This window comes from Rana temporaria, chromosome 3 (assembly GCF_905171775.1).
Source record: "Rana temporaria chromosome 3, aRanTem1.1, whole genome shotgun sequence".
NCBI lineage: Eukaryota > Metazoa > Chordata > Amphibia > Anura > Ranidae > Rana > Rana temporaria.
Window position 1 is genome coordinate 425,014,636 of NC_053491.1, and position 18,279 is coordinate 425,032,914.

Below are 18,279 nucleotides of genomic sequence, written 5' to 3' on the forward strand. Positions count from 1 at the left end.
CACTATATTCCAGTGTGTTACTGCACGTTTAATGCAGCATATTTCTGTGCATTAGTGCATGTTTAAAGTAGTATATTTTGGTGTGTTATGTGCCGTTTAATGCTGTATTTTTCTGTGCGTTAGTGCCAGTTTAATGTAGTATTTTTCGGTACAATGTGCACCACACAGGGTGATTAGGGTGTGCCCAGGCACACCTGGCACACCCTGTGCGCACGCCTATGATGGTACCATAACGTATGTTACAAACATTGTGTTGTCATTCATTTTGAATGGCTCCCAAATGCACTACTTTAAAGAGAAAGCTGGAGTCCTATAATCCAAGCATGCGTCGACTTGATTCTGAGCATGCATGTTTTTTTCTCTGTCAGAGTTCCATACAGATGAACGGAATTTCCCATAGAAAATGTTTTCATCGGAAAAAAAGAGAACATGTTCTCTTTCTAATGCCGCGTACACGGTCGTTTTTCGGCTTGAAAAAAAAACAACGTTTTTCAGCATGTCCAAAAAACAAAGTTTTTCCAACTTCATCATTAAAAACGATGTTGCCCACACACCATAGTTTTTGAGAAATGATGAACAAAGCGCGGTGACGTACACCACGTACGACGGCACTCTAAAGGGGAAGTTCTATTCGCCTTTGGGCTGCTTTTAGCTGATTCCTTGTTAGTAAAAGACGATTCACGCTTTTTTGTCGGTTACAGCGTGATGAATGTGCTTACTCCATTATGAATGGTAGTTTTACATGAACGAGCGCTCCCGTCTCATAACTTGCTTCTGGGCATGCGCAGGTTTAAAATGTCGTTTTTGCCCACACATAATAATTTTTAATAACGTGAAAAACGACATTTTAAAAAACGTTGTGAAAAAATGCAGCATGTTCGAATTTTTTTGTTGTTGTTTTTTAGAAGCGATGTGAAGCCCACACACGATCATTTTAAATGACGTTTTTAAAAACGTCGTTTTTTTTCATGCTGAAAAACGACCGTGTGTCCGCATTAGTCCTTCGGAATTTCCGATGGGGCACACACACGGACGGAATATCCGATGAAAAAATTCCATCTGACCTTTTCCATCGGAAATTCCGATCGTGATAAGAGTTGATGAGCTACAATGTAATAAAATGTTGTTCTTGGGTTTAATACCACTTTAAGTATTTTTCCTTTGTATGTCTCTTTGCTGTGCCACCAGGAACTCTGAAATAAAAATTAAATCCTAATGAAAGAAAATGAAGCAATTCATTTTATTTTAATTATAATTAAATTTTAAAAGTATACGATTCAGCCATAGGGTCCTAGAGAGGGGTGTGGAGCCCTAAAAGGTCTGAATAAATCTCAAAGCATTATGGGAAGACTCAAGTAGGTGTACTGTAACTATCACCTTATATAAATTAAATAATAAAATACTATCTTCAGGTTTTGTGTTACATTATATAGTTTGTTTGGGCCAATCTGGCCTACACAGTTTCTTTCCCACACTAAGAAATGCAGCTGCTGTCAGCGCTGTATAAACAATATGAAGTATCAGTTACGTACAATAGACGTATATGTTTTGGCAAAGGTATGAGGACTTCCTGTCCCGTTCCTGGAACAAAATCGAGTCAAGCTGAGCACTGCTCAGTCATTCCAAGGATGCTTTGTATTTTTTTTTCCTATGACACTGCTCAGTCATTCCAAGGAAGCTTTGTACTTGTGTTTGATAAAAAATAAAAAATATATAAAAAAATAAATAAAAAAGTTCTTAATCTGATTGGCTGAGGTAGAGAGGCGGGCTGATGAGGTCACAATCTCCCCAAGCTTATTGATAAAATGCAAGGCATCTTGTGAATGGTTGAGCAGCACTCAGTACCATTCGATTGTGGGAAAAGGATAGGAAGGCTCCATAAAACTGCCAGAGTACAGCGCTGTATACTGTATAGCTCCCATAGCAGCCACATTTCTTAGTAAGGGAAATAGTTTGATTACCGTTTTTTTCGCTCTATAAGTTGTACCTGACCACAAGACGCACCTAGGTATTAGAGGAGGAAAACAAGAAAAAAAATATTCTGAACCAAAGGGTGTACGAAAAATTCGAAAATTAGAAATTTCGAAAATTTGAAAAACCTAAATTTCGAAAATTCGAAAAACCTAAATTTCGAAAAATCTAAATTTCGAAAATTCGAAAAATCTAAATTTCGAAAACTCGAAAAATCTAAATTTCGAAAATTTTAAAAATGTCAAAAATTCAAAAATGAAAAATTTGAAAATTTGAAATTGAAAAATTTGAAAATTCGAATATTCGAAAATGCGAAAAAGAAAAAATTTGAAAATTCGAATATTCGCAATTTGAAAATTCGAATATTCGCAATTTGAAAATTCGAAAATGAAAAATTCGAAAATTCGAAAAATAAAAAATTTGAATTTTCGAAAATTGAAAAATTCGAAATTTGAAAATTCGAAAATGAAAAATTTGAAAATTCGAAAATAAAAAAATTCGAAAATTTGAATATTCGAAATTTGAAAATTCGAAATTCGAAAATAAAAAATGAAAAATTCGAAATTTCTAAAATGTGAGAATTAAAAACGAAAAATGTTCGTATTTCCGAATTTCCGAAAATCTGAAATTCAGAAATACGAAAATTCAGAAACGAAAACATTCGCAAATACGAAAATTCGGAAATTTAAAATTCGGAAATTTAAAATTCGGAAATTTAAAATTCGGAAATGAAAAAATTCGGATATTCGGAAGTCCGAAAATTCGGAAATAAAAAATTAGTTAATACGAAAATTCGGAATTAACGAATTTCCAAATTTTCGTTAAAAAACGAATTAGAAACTAAACGAATTTGTCTAATATCTATTAGATTGCAAGCTCTTCTGAGCAGGGCCCTCTTAATCCTCTTGTATTTTATTGTATTATAACTATATTGTCTTCCTTTTATATTGTAAAGCGCTGCGTAAACTTTTGGCGCTATATAAATCCTGTATAATAATAATAATAATATCGAAAATAAAGAGTTTAGTAAAATGATGAAAATTCTCGTACGACAGAATAAACATTTGGAAGTGATGTCATGTGTTGTAGTGCATTTGTATTGTATTTTAGAACGACAACTGTACTGATAAAAACGAAAATCGTACGATCTGGTATTGTACGAGAAAGATTTTCGTGCTTGTCCTATTGGATAATATCGGATGAACTGTCATGATCGGATCTCGAAAGCTGTGTACTAACAATCAGTTTATTGTACGATTGTTTCAAAAGTAGTAATTTTCGTAAGATTTTCTGATGGCATGTATGACCCATTAGGTCCCTTTTACACGTTCTGTCTGTCCGCTGGCTCTGATAGCCACTTCCAAAGCCAACCAGCTGCCGTTCAGATGGCCGGCGGTCACCAGGGGGACGGCCATCTGAATAGTGAGCGGCAGCGACAATGCATGAATCCATGTATTGTATTTCAGTGGCGGTGCAGGAGCGAGAGGGGGCGGCGCTCCTGCGCCCTCTATGGACGCACCGCCATTGTCCACGCCGCTCGCTCTATCAGATGGGGGACCGATCTCGATAGAACAGCGCTGGCCGTGCTCACTCAATACAGCAAGGGGCGTATGTTTTTTTCAAAGGGCGGCCTCTTCTAATCATATCTGCCCCTTTGATAAAACCATCCGCTCCTTGCTGTATTGAGTGAGCACGGGCAGCACTGTTCTATCGAGATGGGTCCCCCATCTGATAGAGCGAGCGGCGCGTTAATTGCGCATGCTCCAACTACAGGTGATGGATCAGATGTTCATTCTCTGAGATTTCCGTGATCTCCGATTGCGCATACGCAGTCTAGGCCGGGCACTATCTGATAGGGGACGCATATTGATAGAACTCCGGCACCCAGTGACTTATCTGAGTTGTCAGCGGGGATTCCCCGCTGGCAGCAGAATGTCAACACAACATATTAAAGGGGTTGTAAAGGTACAATGTTTTTCCCTAAATAACTTCCTTTACCTTAGTGCAGTCCTCCTTCACTTACCTCATCCTTCCATTTTGCTTTTAAATGTCCTTATTTCTTCTGAGAAATCCTCACTTCCTGCTCTTCTGTCTGTAACTCCACACAGTAATGAAAGGCTTTCTCCCTGGTGTGGAGTGTCATGCTCGCCCCCTCCCTTGGACTACAGGAGAGTCAGGACGCTCTCTACGTTGCAGATAGAGAAAGGAGCTGTGTGTGTTAGTGGGCGTCCTGACTCTCCTATAGTTCAAGGGAGGGGGCGAGCACGACACTCCACACCAGGGAGAAAGCCTTGCATTACGGTGTGTAGTTACAGACAGAAGAACGAGAAGTGAGGATTTCTCAGAAGAAATACGGACATTTTAAAGCAAAATGGAAGGATGAGGTAAGTGAAGGAGAACTGCACTAAGGTAAAGGAAGCTATTTAGGAAAAAAAAATTGTACCTCTACAACCCCTTTAACTGCTTGCCGACTAGCTGCTTGCAATGTACCGCAGGCAGTGGCGCCAGAATGGCAAGGTACTCCCCTGCTCCTCCCTCCCATGCCTTCCCCAAGCTAACAGACTGACACCAGACTGCACTATTAAAAAGGACAATCATACTTCTTATTTATATTTGTGATTTATTTTCCTATTTGCCTATTTTGTCCTTCCTCTGTGCTGCTTGGGTCACCATTCCAGAATCACAATTTTTAAAAACACCTTGATACTGCGCGTGCGTAAAATAAAGCGCATGACGTCATGTGCTTCATCTTACACATGAGCGACACAACATTACATGCATCTGTTGAAAAATAAGAAACTCTATTGAGAAAAAAATAGGGTTTTCGTCTAAAAAAAAACCTTAACGGAGGCGAATGTCAGCGAATTTTCATCCGCTAATGTCCGCTAGCCCATAGACATACATGTATTTCCATTTTTCATCCGCCAACGAATGGAGTAAAAACAGACATACGGAGCGCCTGTGCAAAAGGACCCTAGGGCTCTGTTCACATCTCCGCGTATGGGGACGCCCATCGCCAAAAATAAGCTCCTGTACCTCTTTTGGGCGACAGGCTTCCCGTGATTCTGTTCAGGTGTTTTTACCGCAATTGTTTTTACCGCAATTGTCGCCCAACGAATTGTGGGAAAATCGTGCAGCGTTTGGGGCGCTATTGGAATCGCGAGGCAACGCTCCAGGGACACACGGGCATCCCACGATTTGCCACTATTGCGAATTCGGGAGCACAATAATGCCGATTCCATCCCGCGAATCGGAACGTGGAGATGTGAATGGAGCCTAAATCTAAAGTGGCAACCTGTAAAGGCTTTTAAAGTGGATGGTAAAAACGCCCTATGGATAGTAAAATTTACATCATTCGACGCTGTTGCACCGATGTGCCTAATTTTCAAACATAACATGTTTGGTACCTATTCACTTGGCGTCATCTATTAAATTTTACAGGAAAAAAAAAATGTGTATGTATTGTGTTTTTCACATTAACATTCAATTTTTTTTATTTTTCTCCATAAATTGCATTTAAAAAAAACGCTGTGCAAATACCAAATACATAAAAAAAATTGAAAAACCCACCAATTTATTCTTCAGGACCCTTTAAAAAAAAAAAAAAATATATATATATATATATATATATATATATATATTATTTTTATGTTTTTGGGTTCTTAGACATTTTTCCAGCAAAAAATACTGATTGTTACAGAAATGGACTGCAGCTGAAGTGGATAAACTAAAAAAAACGCTGAAGGTTTTCAATCTGTAGCCATTATTACTGGTTACTATAATAACCCACAGACAGGGAGAAGCTAAGGCGGGGCATGCTGCCTCCCAGGGCGCATGCGCAGATGCAGCGCTGAAGCCGGGGCAGTTGTGGGTTTTTGGAGTCCGTCTCGTCCCTCCCACCGCCTCCTATGTGTGGAACCAATGGAAGAAATGCCCCGCCCACGTGCCTCGCGATTGGTGTAGGAAGAGGCAGGGTAGCAGCTTCTTCTGCTGTGATTGGCTGAGCTGGGTCTGCCGGTGACTTGTTTGTTGATGCTTGTGGCCCAGGCAGGAAGAGGATAGAAGACCCTGGTGAGTATGGAGAGAGCAGGGATCGTAATGACTGATCTGATATTCTACCATCCGGGCATACACAGAGGCTGCTGGGGGACTAGAAGGCTCAGCATGTCCTTCAGTGTCTGGCTGCCAGAGCGTGCTGGGGGTTGTATCTGGAGGCTGGCAGGGACCCCCATAGTGGGCTCACCCCTCTATACACCTCTATGGGCAGCCAGAGTTACTCTGATCTCCATAGATCTCAATGATCTGTACTTCCCATCATCACTGCAGGCTTCCTTTCTTATCAGCATTATAAACAATCACCTTCTGGTTTTATTTTATACAATGTAGCTTTCCTTTGTTTTATCCTTTGTTATGTCTTGGTGCTGCTAATCCCCTGCAGCCTCTTTACAGCCACTTATTATTGTTGCCTTTTAATGAAGTACTGCAAAACAAATGTGCCTAAAATTGCAGTTTTCAGTGCCAATGTCAATGTTTAAGCTAAAAACACGTAGCTAAAGCTATTAGCAATGTGTTTACTTTAAACAAAAGTTAAAAAAAAAAACATATTTATCCATTTACATGAAGGTCAGATTAATATTACCCAGCACAGTGTTCCCCCTTACATCAGGAGTCTGCAGTGTTCCCCTTTACAGTGCAAGGGAACTCTGACATAAAGGAGAACATTGCAGATCGTGATCTAAGTGGGAACTCTGATATAAGGGGGGGGGGGGGGGGGTGGGCACTGGTGACCAGAGACCCCCCTATATCAGTCCACTGCATTCCCCTTTACATCAGTGATCCCGCTTGCACTGTAAGATGGAATCCTGTAGACTATGATGTAAAGGGGAACTCTGGGAATGCAGGGAGGAGTCTGCTGGCCAGAGACTACCTTCTGCAGAAAGAAAACACTAAAGTAAATGGGTTTACTAATATAAGGGGGAACCTTTATATCAGTGACCCCCCCCCCCCCTTAGACTGACCTGGTGGCACTGTCACTGACCTCCTCTCAGGTGCACTGTGCAGGGATCAGTCAGTCGGCTCCAGCTTAGTGGCTCTGGTTTTCCTGTAGTCTCCTCTCCACAGTCCATACATGTCTGACTTCTCCCATGACCCCCATCCTGGCGGCGCTCCCATTCTTGACTCCTCAAGAGATGGTCAGAGGCTGCGGATGGTACGCGGGAGGTCCGAGGCTGCGGATGGTACAGGGGAGGTCCGAGGCTGCGGATGGTACAGGGGAGGTCCGAGGCTGCGGATGGTACAGGGGAGGTCCGAGGCTGCGGATGGTACAGGAGAGGTCAGAGGCTGCGGATGGTACATGAGAGGTCAGAGGCTGCGGATGGTACGGGGGAGGTCAGAGGCTGCGGGTGGTACGGGGGAGGTCAGAGGCTGCGGATGGTACGGGGGAGGTCAGAGGCTGCGGATGGTACGGGGGAGGTCAGAGGCTGCAGATGGTACGGGGGAGGTCAGAGGCTGCGGGTGGTACGGGGGAGGTCAGAGGCTGCGGGTGGTACGGGGGAGGTCAGAGGCTGCGGATGGTACGGGGGAGGTCAGAGGCTGCGGGTGGTACGGGGGAGGTCAGAGGCTGCGGATGGTACGGGGGAGGTCAGAGGCTGCGGATGGTACGGGGGAGGTCAGAGGCTGCGGGTGGTACGGGGGAGGTCAGAGGCTGCGGGTGGTACGGGGGAGGTCAGAGGCTGCGGATGGTACGGGGGAGGTCAGAGGCTGCGGATGGTACGGGGGAGGTCAGAGGCTGCGGATGGTACGGGGGAGGTCAGAGGCTGCGGATGGTACGGGGGAGGTCCGAGGCTGCGGATGGTACGGGGGAGGTCCGAGGCTGCGGATGGTACGGGGGAGGTCCGAGGCTGCGGATGGTACGGGGGAGGTCCGAGGCTGCGGATGGTACGGGGGAGGTCCGAGGCTGCGGATGGTACGGGGGAGGTCCGAGGCTGCGGATGGTACGGGGGAGGTCCGAGGCTGCGGATGGTACGGGGGAGGTCAGAGGCTGCGGATGGTATGGGGGAGGTCCGAGGCTGCGGATGTTACGGGGGAGGTCCGAGGCTGCGGGTGGTACGGGGGAGGTCCGAGGCTGCGGATGTTATGGGGGAGGTCCGAGGCTGCGGATGGTACGGGGGAGGTCAGAGGCTGCGTGGGGGTGGTGGACAGGAGGTCAGAGGCTGCGTGGGGGTGGACAGGAGGAGGTCAGAGGCTGCAGGGGGGGGCAGGAGGTCGGAGGCTGTGGGGGGGTGCACAGCAGGTCAGCCTGGGGGGGGGGCATAGGAAGAGGCACACGCGCTCCAGATGAGAACTCACTGAGCAGCGCGGTACTGCTTTATTTTTAAAAATCTCACCGGCATCGTGTCACTGCACATGCGCCTGCCTTTCCGGAAGTTGCGGAGCGTGTACGGGTTTTCCCGAGCACGGCTAGCTTCGGAACTGAGCTGGCGCATGCACAGTTGCAAGTCAGCCCGGCCGCAGCCATATTTTTTTCAGGCGCCGCTGCCCTCACAGCAGCCGGCCTACCGGGAATTTTCCCAATATCCCGGTAGGCCAGTCCGGCAATGTATTGGACCAGCTTGGATCAATGTTTCGATGTATAGATCATACCTGAGCAATACCGCTGGAAATCACTAAAGCAGACATCATTACTCCAGTGACTAAGGATGAGCTTCGGCGTGATCGCACAGCCCACGTGCAGAGCCCCGGCCAGGAAGTCGGCACTGCGCTAATCACAGGCAGGGAGACATTGTCTCGATGCACGGCTGCAGAGTTTAGGAAATGTCTCCCTGCCTGTGATTAGCGCAGTGCCGACTTCCTGGCGGTCTCTGCATGTGGGCAGTGCAATCACGTCGGAGCTCATCCTTACCCAGTGACTGGCTTCCAGATCCTGTGCTGAGTGACCAGACTGATTCATCCTGAACACAGGAGGTCGGACGCTCTGCACAGTCTGTTTGCAATCCCCCCCCCTCCCACTTTAGGTAATGACAATTTTTCCATAGTTATATTGTTCCAGCCTGTATTAATGTAAGTATGTATGTGCTATACCTGTGGAATCCCCCTGGAAGCTGGAAATCACTGTATTGGATATCACTACTCCATGCCAAGCGGCTGCCCTGCATTGTGAATACAGGAGGTCACTCACTTGGCACAGGTACCATTCAGAGAACACTTTGCTTTATCTCAATAAATGTAAAGTGTTCTCTGGACGAAGTGGAGATCATGACGTCAACCCCCCCCCCCCCCCCACCTTCCACTTTTGCAAGTGCAGTTGCTCCAGAAGTTAGTAAATGAGGGGAAGTTGTGCTGACTTCTATTACCCAATGGTGTGCAATCAAAAATGCTGTTTTCTATCAATTTATTGTTGAAGCTTAACCACAATTCGGCACTGCGTTGCTTTAACAGACAATTGCGCGGTCGTGCGACGTGGCTCCCAAACAAAATTGGCGTCCTTTTTTCCCCACAAATAGAGCTTTCTTTTGGTGGTATTTGATCACCTCTGCGTTTTTTATTTTTTGCGATATAAACAAAAATAGAGCGACAATTTTGAAAAAAATGCAATATTTTTTACTTTTTGCTATAATAAATATCCCCCAAAAATATATATATATATATATATATATATATATATATATATATATATATATATATATATATAAACAAAAAATTTCCTCAGTTTAGGCCGATAAGTATTCTTCTACCTATTTTTGGTAAAAAAAATCGCAATAAGCGTTTATCGATTGGTTTGCGCAAAATTTATAGCGTTTACAAAATAGGGGATAGTTTTATTGCATTTTTATTATTTTTTTATTTTTTTTACTACTAATGGTGGCGATCAGCGATTTTTTTTTTTTTTTTTTGTTACTGCGACATTATGGCGGACACTTCGGACAATTTTGACACATTTTTGGGACTATTGTCATTTTCACAGCAAAAAATGCATTTAAATTGCATTGTTTATTGTGAAAATGACAGTTGCAGTTTGGGAGTTAAACACAGGGGGCGCTGTAGGATTTAGTGTTCACCTAGTGTGTGTTTACAACTGTAGGGGGGTGTGGCTGTAGGACTGACGTCATCGATCGAGTCTCCCTATAAAAGGGATCACTCGATCGATGCAGCGCCACAGTGAAGCACGGGGAAGCCGTGTTTACATACGGCTCTCCCCGTTCTTCAGCTCTGGGGAGCGATCGCGACGGAGCGGCTATAAACTAATAGCGCCGTCGTCCCGGATCGCTCCCCGAGGGAATCCGACCGCCGCATGTAGCGGGGGGATCCCGATCGGACCTGCGGAATCAGACATGTTATTGGAAAACACTTATATACAATACTATATTGCCAAAAGCCCTGCTACTGCGTCCATTGACACACAGAATGGGGGGTGGGGTTGCTGCAGCACAAAAGGGTTTTTCACCTTACAACCCTTTTAAGATGTTTCTATGGGTTTCTTGAACACTGAGCCATTTCTGCCTTCCAGGTAATTCCCCCCCCCCCCCTGCCTCTTCTATACTTGCCTGATCCCGATCCAGCGATGTGCACGAGGACAGAGGCTCTCTGCTCTCTCCCTTTTATTGGCTCAGAGACAGTGGCAGGAGCCATTGGCACCTGCTGCTCTCAATCACAGCAGGTGACAAGGGAGTAGGCCAAGTCATGCTGTCTGTGTCAATGGATGCATACAGCGAGGCTCAGGAGTGTGTCCACATGTGAGCCTCCATAGCAATCGACTTGCTATGGGGGTTCTCAGAAGGGAGGAGGAGCCAGGAGCACCGGCGAGGTTTCCCGAAAAGAAGAGGATCAGGGCTGCTCTGTGCAAAACCATTGCACAGAGCAGGTAAGTATAACATGTTTGTTATTTTAAAAGGGGGGTGACATTTAGATTCACTGTAAGAGGGGAATATTTCCATTAACCACAAATGTAAGGAGCATTCTTCCCTCTATCCATCATGCTAATGTACCAGTAATTATTAGCAGGGGTTCTTCCATGTTTAAAAAGGTTGAGAAAAGGCTGGTATAGAGTATAATAAATTTGTATTATGATCATGTATAGTACATGATCATAATACAAATGTATTATATTCTATACCAGCCTTTTCTCAACCTTGAGAACCACAGGATATAATCATAATACAATTCTATTATACTGTATACTGACCTACATGGTGGTCATACTGGATGTAACACGTATGTCTGTATAAAGTATAATAGAATTGTATTATGATTATATCCTGTGGTTTTCATTTTCAGTGTCTCTATAGAACATAATAGGATTGTTTTATCCTGTCCAATGGTCAGGTCATGGTGCAGCCTTTATGGTGTTGTGATCAGGGTTTATGGAGTGTAATAAAACTGATATTGTTCAATTATTACCATGCTATGTTAAAAGTACTATTATGTGCTTCAAGGGTGTGTAATAGAATGGTGTTTTAATTGCATTCATTGGGGACAAATTGATAAAAAAATTTGGAAGACAAAGTGTGACATAGGGGACATCACCAAGGATAATGGTTACCACCGAAATCTATAAATAAATCTCAGCAAATTTGGGCTTAATAGCGCGTTTTTTGGGATTTGTTTAGTTTGTTAAAAAGTCGATATCTGTAGAGATTGTAATTGTTGTGATCGTGTTCTGATTATTTACACTGGCCATGTAAGGTTAGTTATAATATTCTCGTTCTATAAATTATAATGGAAATGTTCTGTAATCGGTCCTGTGTTCAGGTCCGAGTAAGTAGGAATGATTTAGGTGACCATCAATGGATTTTTGAAGGTGGTCCTAGGCTCTGCTTTTAACGTTTTTCTTATTTTTTCTTTTTTTTTTTTTGACATTCCAAACATCCGTTCAATTGATTGTAAGAAATGAACCTGTTGTACACTTTTTTTATTATTTTAGTTTTTATGTGTTAGGCTCCCAGTGCTTTGTATGGTCCCTCCCACAGGTCTGGCCACTACTTTCCACCTAAAATCTCAATATAATAATTTGTATATAAAGGGATGTCACAAAAGTGTGAATTATGTAGTAATTTATAGGGTGGAACTAAAAAATTACTTATTTTTTTTTTTGTCTTTGCAGCTTTTAAGGTGCTTTCAGAAGACATGGCAACTTACACTTGCAGTGTTGTTTTACCTGCTCTCCGATCTCGGTAAGCTATAAAAAAAAAGAAACGTTATAAATATAGCAATATTTTTAAACCTAAAGTGGACCTTTCACTAACTTTACAAGTGTGCATAAATGTTCAATGCACTATAAACAACAGCAGTAGCATTTTTCCAAAAAGCTTAAAGCGGTGGTTCCCCCTTAAAAACAACTTTTTTTTATTCCACTGCCCCCCCACATTACAATCGAATTAAGGCTCTTATTATTTTTTTGCTGCTGTACATACCTTGATACAGCATCTTCACCCGTGCATCCGGGTTGCGAGTCCCGGGGGAGTGGGCGTTCCTCACAGGCTGTTGATTGACGTTTTGCCCAAAAACGAGCTCTCCCCTGTCGCGTAAGCCGCGTCACGCGAAAGGAGCCGAACGGCGAGTCGGTGCTATACTGCGCATCGCCGTTCGGCTCCTTTCGCCAATCGTGACGCGGTTTACGCGACAGGGGGAGAGCTCGTTTTTGGGCAAAACGTCAATCAACAGCATGTGAGGAACGCCCACTCCTGCGGGACTCGCAACCCGGATGCACGGGTGAAGATGCTGTATCAAGGTATGTACAGCAGCAAAAAAATAATAAGAGCCTTAATTCGATTGTAATGTGGGGGGGCAGTGGAATAAAAAAAAGTTGTTTTTAAGGGGGAACCACCGCTTTAAGGCCCCTTTCACATTGAGGCGTTTCATGCGGTACAGCGCTAAAATATGCGCTGCTATACCGCATGAAAAAATCATTCCCTGCAGGCTTCAATGTGAAAGCCCGAAGGCTTTCACACTGAAGCGGTGCGCTAGCAGGACGCTCCAAAAGTCCTGCTAGCCGCATATTTGGAGCGGTATAGGAGCGGGGTGTTTACCGCTCCTATACCGCGCCTTCCCATTGAAATCAATGGAAAACCGCGGTAATACCGTCCGCAATGCGCCTTGCGGGAGGTATTAACCCTTTTTCGGCCACTAGCGGGGGTTAAAACCGCACCGCTAGTGCCCGAATATCGCGGTAAATACGACGGTATATAAAGTGAAAGAAAATACCGCTCTGAAAACTGCTGATCCCTCTGCTATGCTTCCGTCCCACTGAACCAAAAAGGGTGCTGGCTGTGCACAGGTGCATTAGATAGAGAAAATTCCTGGACTGCCGCACTCCTTGAAACAATGTCTTTATTCAGCAAAAAAAATTCAAAAACACAAAACAACCAATAACAGTGCAGTCAAAAAGGACAGGTGGACAAAAGGAAAAGGGTGGCTGACATGTTTCACATCTTTCGATGCTTAGTCGTAGCCAATTTGACTGCACTGTTTTTGGTTGTTTTGTGTTTTTTGAATTTTTTTTGCTGAATAAAGATATCGTTTCAAGGAGTGCGGCAGTCCAGGAATTTTCTCTATCAAATACGACAGTATATCGGCGCTAAAAATAGCGCTGCTATACTGTCACCGCACCTCCACTGCCCAATGTGAAAGGGGCCTAAGGGAAAGCTTCATTCTTAATTGACTTTAATTTTGCCCCCCCCTCCTCTTGGGTCATTGCAGAGCCCTGAAGCACATTTGCGCACTGGCACAGGCTCCCACGCATGCACAAAGATGGGGCTGTCATGAATGTCCCAAACTTGCATTGTCTGCGCATGTGCGTAAAATTCCCAGCGCTTGCGAAGATGTGACAAAGGGCTCTGCCAGGGCCTAAAGGCCAGGCAGAGCCCCTTGGCACATCTGCACATGCACCAGAAAGGGGGCATGATGGGAGCCAAATGAAGGGAGACTAAAGTTCCCCTTTTAATTGCTTGCTGCTTGAATATTATGTGTATATGTGAATGAAGCCTGAAGCGACGAGGATATTATCACTGCTAGTTTAGCGCTGTCTTTCACTGGGAAGTACAGCCAGAAAATCAGACGGCTTGGAGGGCAGAGAAGGGATCAGGGATCTAATAGAGTACATTTTCCTGCCCAAAGCTATCACAAGGAGTGTTGTTAAAGCGGGAGTTCACCCATTTGTAAAAAAAAAATTTTTATCCCCTTCCTGCTCGTTCGGTCTAGGGGAATCGGCTATTTGTATTAAAATATGAGCAGTACTTACCCGTTTTCGAGCTGCATCTTCTTCCGTCACTTCCGGGTATGGGTCTTCGGGAGCGGGCGTTCCTTCTTGAGTGACAGCCTTCCGAGAGGCTTCCGACGGTCGCATCCGTCGCGTCACTCGTAGCCGAAAGAAGCCGAACGTCGGTGCGGCTCTATACTGCGCCTGCGCACCGACGTTCGGCTTCTTTCGGAAAATCGTGACGCGATGGATGCGACCGTCGGAAGCCTCTCGGAAGCCTGTCAATCAAGAAGGAACGCCCATTCCCGAAGCCCATACCCGGAAGCGACGGAGAAGATGCATCTCGTAAACGGGTAAGTACTGCACATATTTTAAAATAAATAGCCGATTCCCCTAGTAAAAACGAGCAGGAATCTAAGGGGGAAAATTGCCCTCTAAGGGTGAACCCCCGCTTTAAGTGTATTTATTTTTTTCTCTGAAAATTTGCACAAATATCACGTGACCTAAAAATTGCAATAACATGTATGTGAAAAATGTAAAAATTGCCCCAGGCGACAAGTGGTTGCACAGGTACCAGCATTTACAAAATGATGTCTCTGAACCAGCATCAAAGAGCAGGAGGTGGATGCTGATCCTGGTTCTGAACATAGATGGCTCCTTTTAGGAGGAAGAAGCTGATGAAGGCAATTCAGGGGAAGAACTGTTTCTGGGCTATACTGAAAGTATAACAAAGAATGCTGAACTCTGCTAGGCTCTATTTGTATACAACATGGGCACATAAAATAACACCCTTATCATTTTAGGGAAAAAGGTTAATGTCGTGTTTTTTTTTGTTTTTTTTTTCATATGCCTTGTAATATTCCAGGTTATAATAGATAACGTCTGCGCTCAACTCCTTTAATTAAATCTACTTTAACCACTTGGCACCCATGCTATAGCTGAATGATGGCTACAGCGCGGACCTGAATTTCCGGGAGACCGTCAATAGACGTCCAGCTGTGATCACTGAGACTCGGGTGATCACAGACTGTCAGCCAATGACAGCTGATCATGTGATGTAAACAAAAGCTCTGTAATATATATATATATATATATTTATATATAATATATATATATTAATATATATATATATATATATATATATATATATATATATATATATATATATATATATATATATATATATATATATATATATATATATTTTTTTTTTTTCGCGCTGACAGCTGATCACCAGCTTATGTGCAAGGGACAATGGTCCCGAAGAGGGAGGAGGCACATTTGCTTCATCTGTGCCCGCCAGTGCCACCTATCAATGCCCACGAGTGGTACCAATCAGTGCCGCCTAGCAGTGTAACCTACCAGTGCCACTTCTCAGTACCCACCAGTGCCACCTCTCAGTGTCACCTATCGGTGCCCACCCTTGCAGCCCATCGGTGTCCATCAGTGCAGCCTCATCAGCATACATGAATGAAGGAGAAAAATTACCTGTTTGCAAAATTTTATAACAAAATATAAAAAAAATGTTTTTGTTTTTATTCAGTCTTATTTTTTGTAAAAAAAAAAAAGAAAAATGCAAAGATGATCAAATACCACTAAAAGAAAGATCTATTTATGGGGAAAAAGTATAAAAATGTAATTTGGGTACAGTGTTGTATGACTGCGCAGTTGTCATTCAAAGTGCATTAGCGCTGAAAACTGGTCTGGGCAGAAGGAAGGTTTAAATGCCCAGTAAGCAAGTGGTTAAAATCCTGGGCTCAACTGTGTGATCTATTTTTAAAGTGGAGGTTCACCCAAAAAATAAATTGTTTAACATTACATTCAGCCGAGTTGTCATAATGACAATCGGCTGTTTTTTTTTTTGTTTTTTTTTTCCCGTACATACCGTATTTTCACCGCCGCTTACGGGTATGTCTTCTGCGGGACTGGGCGTTCCTAATTGATTGACAGGCTTCCCACCGTCGCATACTGCGCGTCATGAGTTGCCGAAAGAAGCCGAACGTCGCAGCCGCAGCGACGTTCGGCTTCTTTCAGCAACTCGTGATGTGCTGTATGCGACGGTCGGAAGCCTGTCAATCAGATGGGAACGCCCAGTCCCGCAGAAGAGACATACCCGGAAGCTCCGGTGAAAATACGGTATGTACGGGGATAAAGTAAAAAAAACAGCCGATTTTCATTATGACAACTTGGCTGAATGTAATGTTAAAACATTTTTTGGGGGTGAACCCCCGCTTTAAATCCATGGTTCAACAGTTTTTTTTTTTTTTTTTTTTTTTAATCCTGGTTTCAACTGTTGGATCTATTTTTAAATCATGGGCTCAACTGTTCGATCTAATTTTAAAGGCCAAGTATAAGTACTTAAAAAAGAAATGCTATTTTTTTTATTTATTTTTTGCCATGTAAAAAGGATGCATTCTTATCTTTATTATGAGCTTACAGCACATTTCACCCGCAGTCAGCATATCATGGGTGCAATGTCAAGCTCCTGCAGACTTTCAATACATCTGTCTGCTTATACCTCCCGTATGGGAAGACGGTTATCAAATTACAGGAAATGTCAATGGACTAGGTAAAAAAACTTCTGCCTTTACAACAACTTACCCCTTCCACACTGCACATTTTTTCAGGTGCTTTTGGACAAAAAAAAAAAGCGCATGAAAAACGGCTCCCCTGCATCCCCAGTGTAAAAGCCAGAGTGCTCTCACACTGGGGTGCTGCGCTGGCAGGACTTTAAAATATGTCCTGTGAGCAGCATCTTTGGGGCAGTGAAGGAGCGGTGTATGCACCGTTGAAATAAATGGGCACCGCTGCCAAAGCGCCAGCAGCACTACACGGGCGCATTTAACCCTTTATTCGGCCGCTAGTGGGGGTTAAAAGAGTCCCACTAGTGGCCGAATAGCGCTGCTAAAATGACGGTAAAGCACTGATAAAACTAGCAGCGTTTTTCCGTCGGCACCCGCCCGCCCCAGTGTGAAAGCAGCCTAAATGCTCTATCTGGTACAGTGATATGTTTACACTTGTCTACACTCATCCACTAGTCCAAAACCTAAGTAACTTGCTATTGGTGGACAGTGGCATGACATCCAATTATTTTCCTGTGAGGATTCTGAGGGGTTTCCTTGGCAGGAGATCAGAGGCTGCTTCCATCTTTTATGGCAATTTTTTCCATATTTTGCTTTGCTATTGCAAGAAGAAACTATAGAGCAGGGATCCTCAAACTACGGCCCTCCAGCTGTTGTAGAACTACACATCCCATGAGGCATTGTAACACACTGACATTCACAGACATGACTAGGCATGATGAGAATTGTAGTTCCTGAACAACTGGAGGGCCATAGTTTGAAGACCCATGCTATAGAGCAGGGATAAGAAATTGGCGGACCTCCAGCTGTTGCAAAACTACAAGTCCCATCATGCCTCTGGGTGTCATGCTTGTGGCTGTCAGAGAATTGCTATGCCTCATGGGACTTGTAGTTCTGCAACAGCTGGAGGTCCGCTAATTGCATATCCCTGCTATAGAGGATAGAATAGAAATAGTGACGGGACGGAGCTGGCTATGGTGATTTGACTATTTGTTGAAAAAACGTTCTGAATTCTGCTACTTCAGATCATATATTCCTTATTTATTGATGAGATCATATATTCCTTATTTATTGATGAGCCCTACACTATAAACAATCTCATTGGTCTCCTTTTTAATTCCACAGGGTCTCCTGTCTTGTATTGCAGAAGAAATGCTGCCCTCTCTACACCTCCATATCCTTCAACCAAAATAGCTGGTTACCTCCCATATCAAGCTGCCGGGCGTCCTTCCCTTTGCCCTACCTCTCCACATGTGACCGGAATTACCACACATCTGTGTTACGACTCCAGAATTTACCTCCGCCGGATCCTCCTACCCCAACACCTCCTACCACAGAGCCAGAAAAAGCTCCGCAAATCGTGCGCAAGTCATTGGGCCAGAGGGTGGTGGATGAAATTAAACACTTTTATCATGGCTTCCGACTGCTCTGGATTGACACCCAAACGGCGGCTCGAATCGTTTGGAGGCTGTTACATGGGCAGGTGCTGAGCAGGCGAGAAAGGAGAAGGGTAGGTTCTTATGATGATCCTCC

The 18,279-nt window shown here is 43.9% G+C and overlaps 1 protein-coding gene across 2 annotated transcripts in view; it reads left to right on the forward strand.

Annotated features, from left to right (window-relative positions):
• The first annotated feature begins 5,938 nt into the window (after positions 1-5,938).
• LETM2 (leucine zipper and EF-hand containing transmembrane protein 2) overlaps positions 5,939-18,279 on the forward strand; it is a 35,851-nt gene continuing 23,510 nt past the window's right edge. For both annotated transcript variants that reach the window (XM_040346233.1, XM_040346232.1), the window contains exons 1-3: positions 5,939-6,042; positions 12,071-12,140; positions 17,872-18,256. In XM_040346233.1, coding sequence (XP_040202167.1) covers positions 12,094-12,140; positions 17,872-18,256 — 432 coding nt within the window. In that variant the 5' untranslated portion in view covers positions 5,939-6,042; positions 12,071-12,093. The remainder of the gene's footprint in view (positions 6,043-12,070; positions 12,141-17,871; positions 18,257-18,279) is intronic.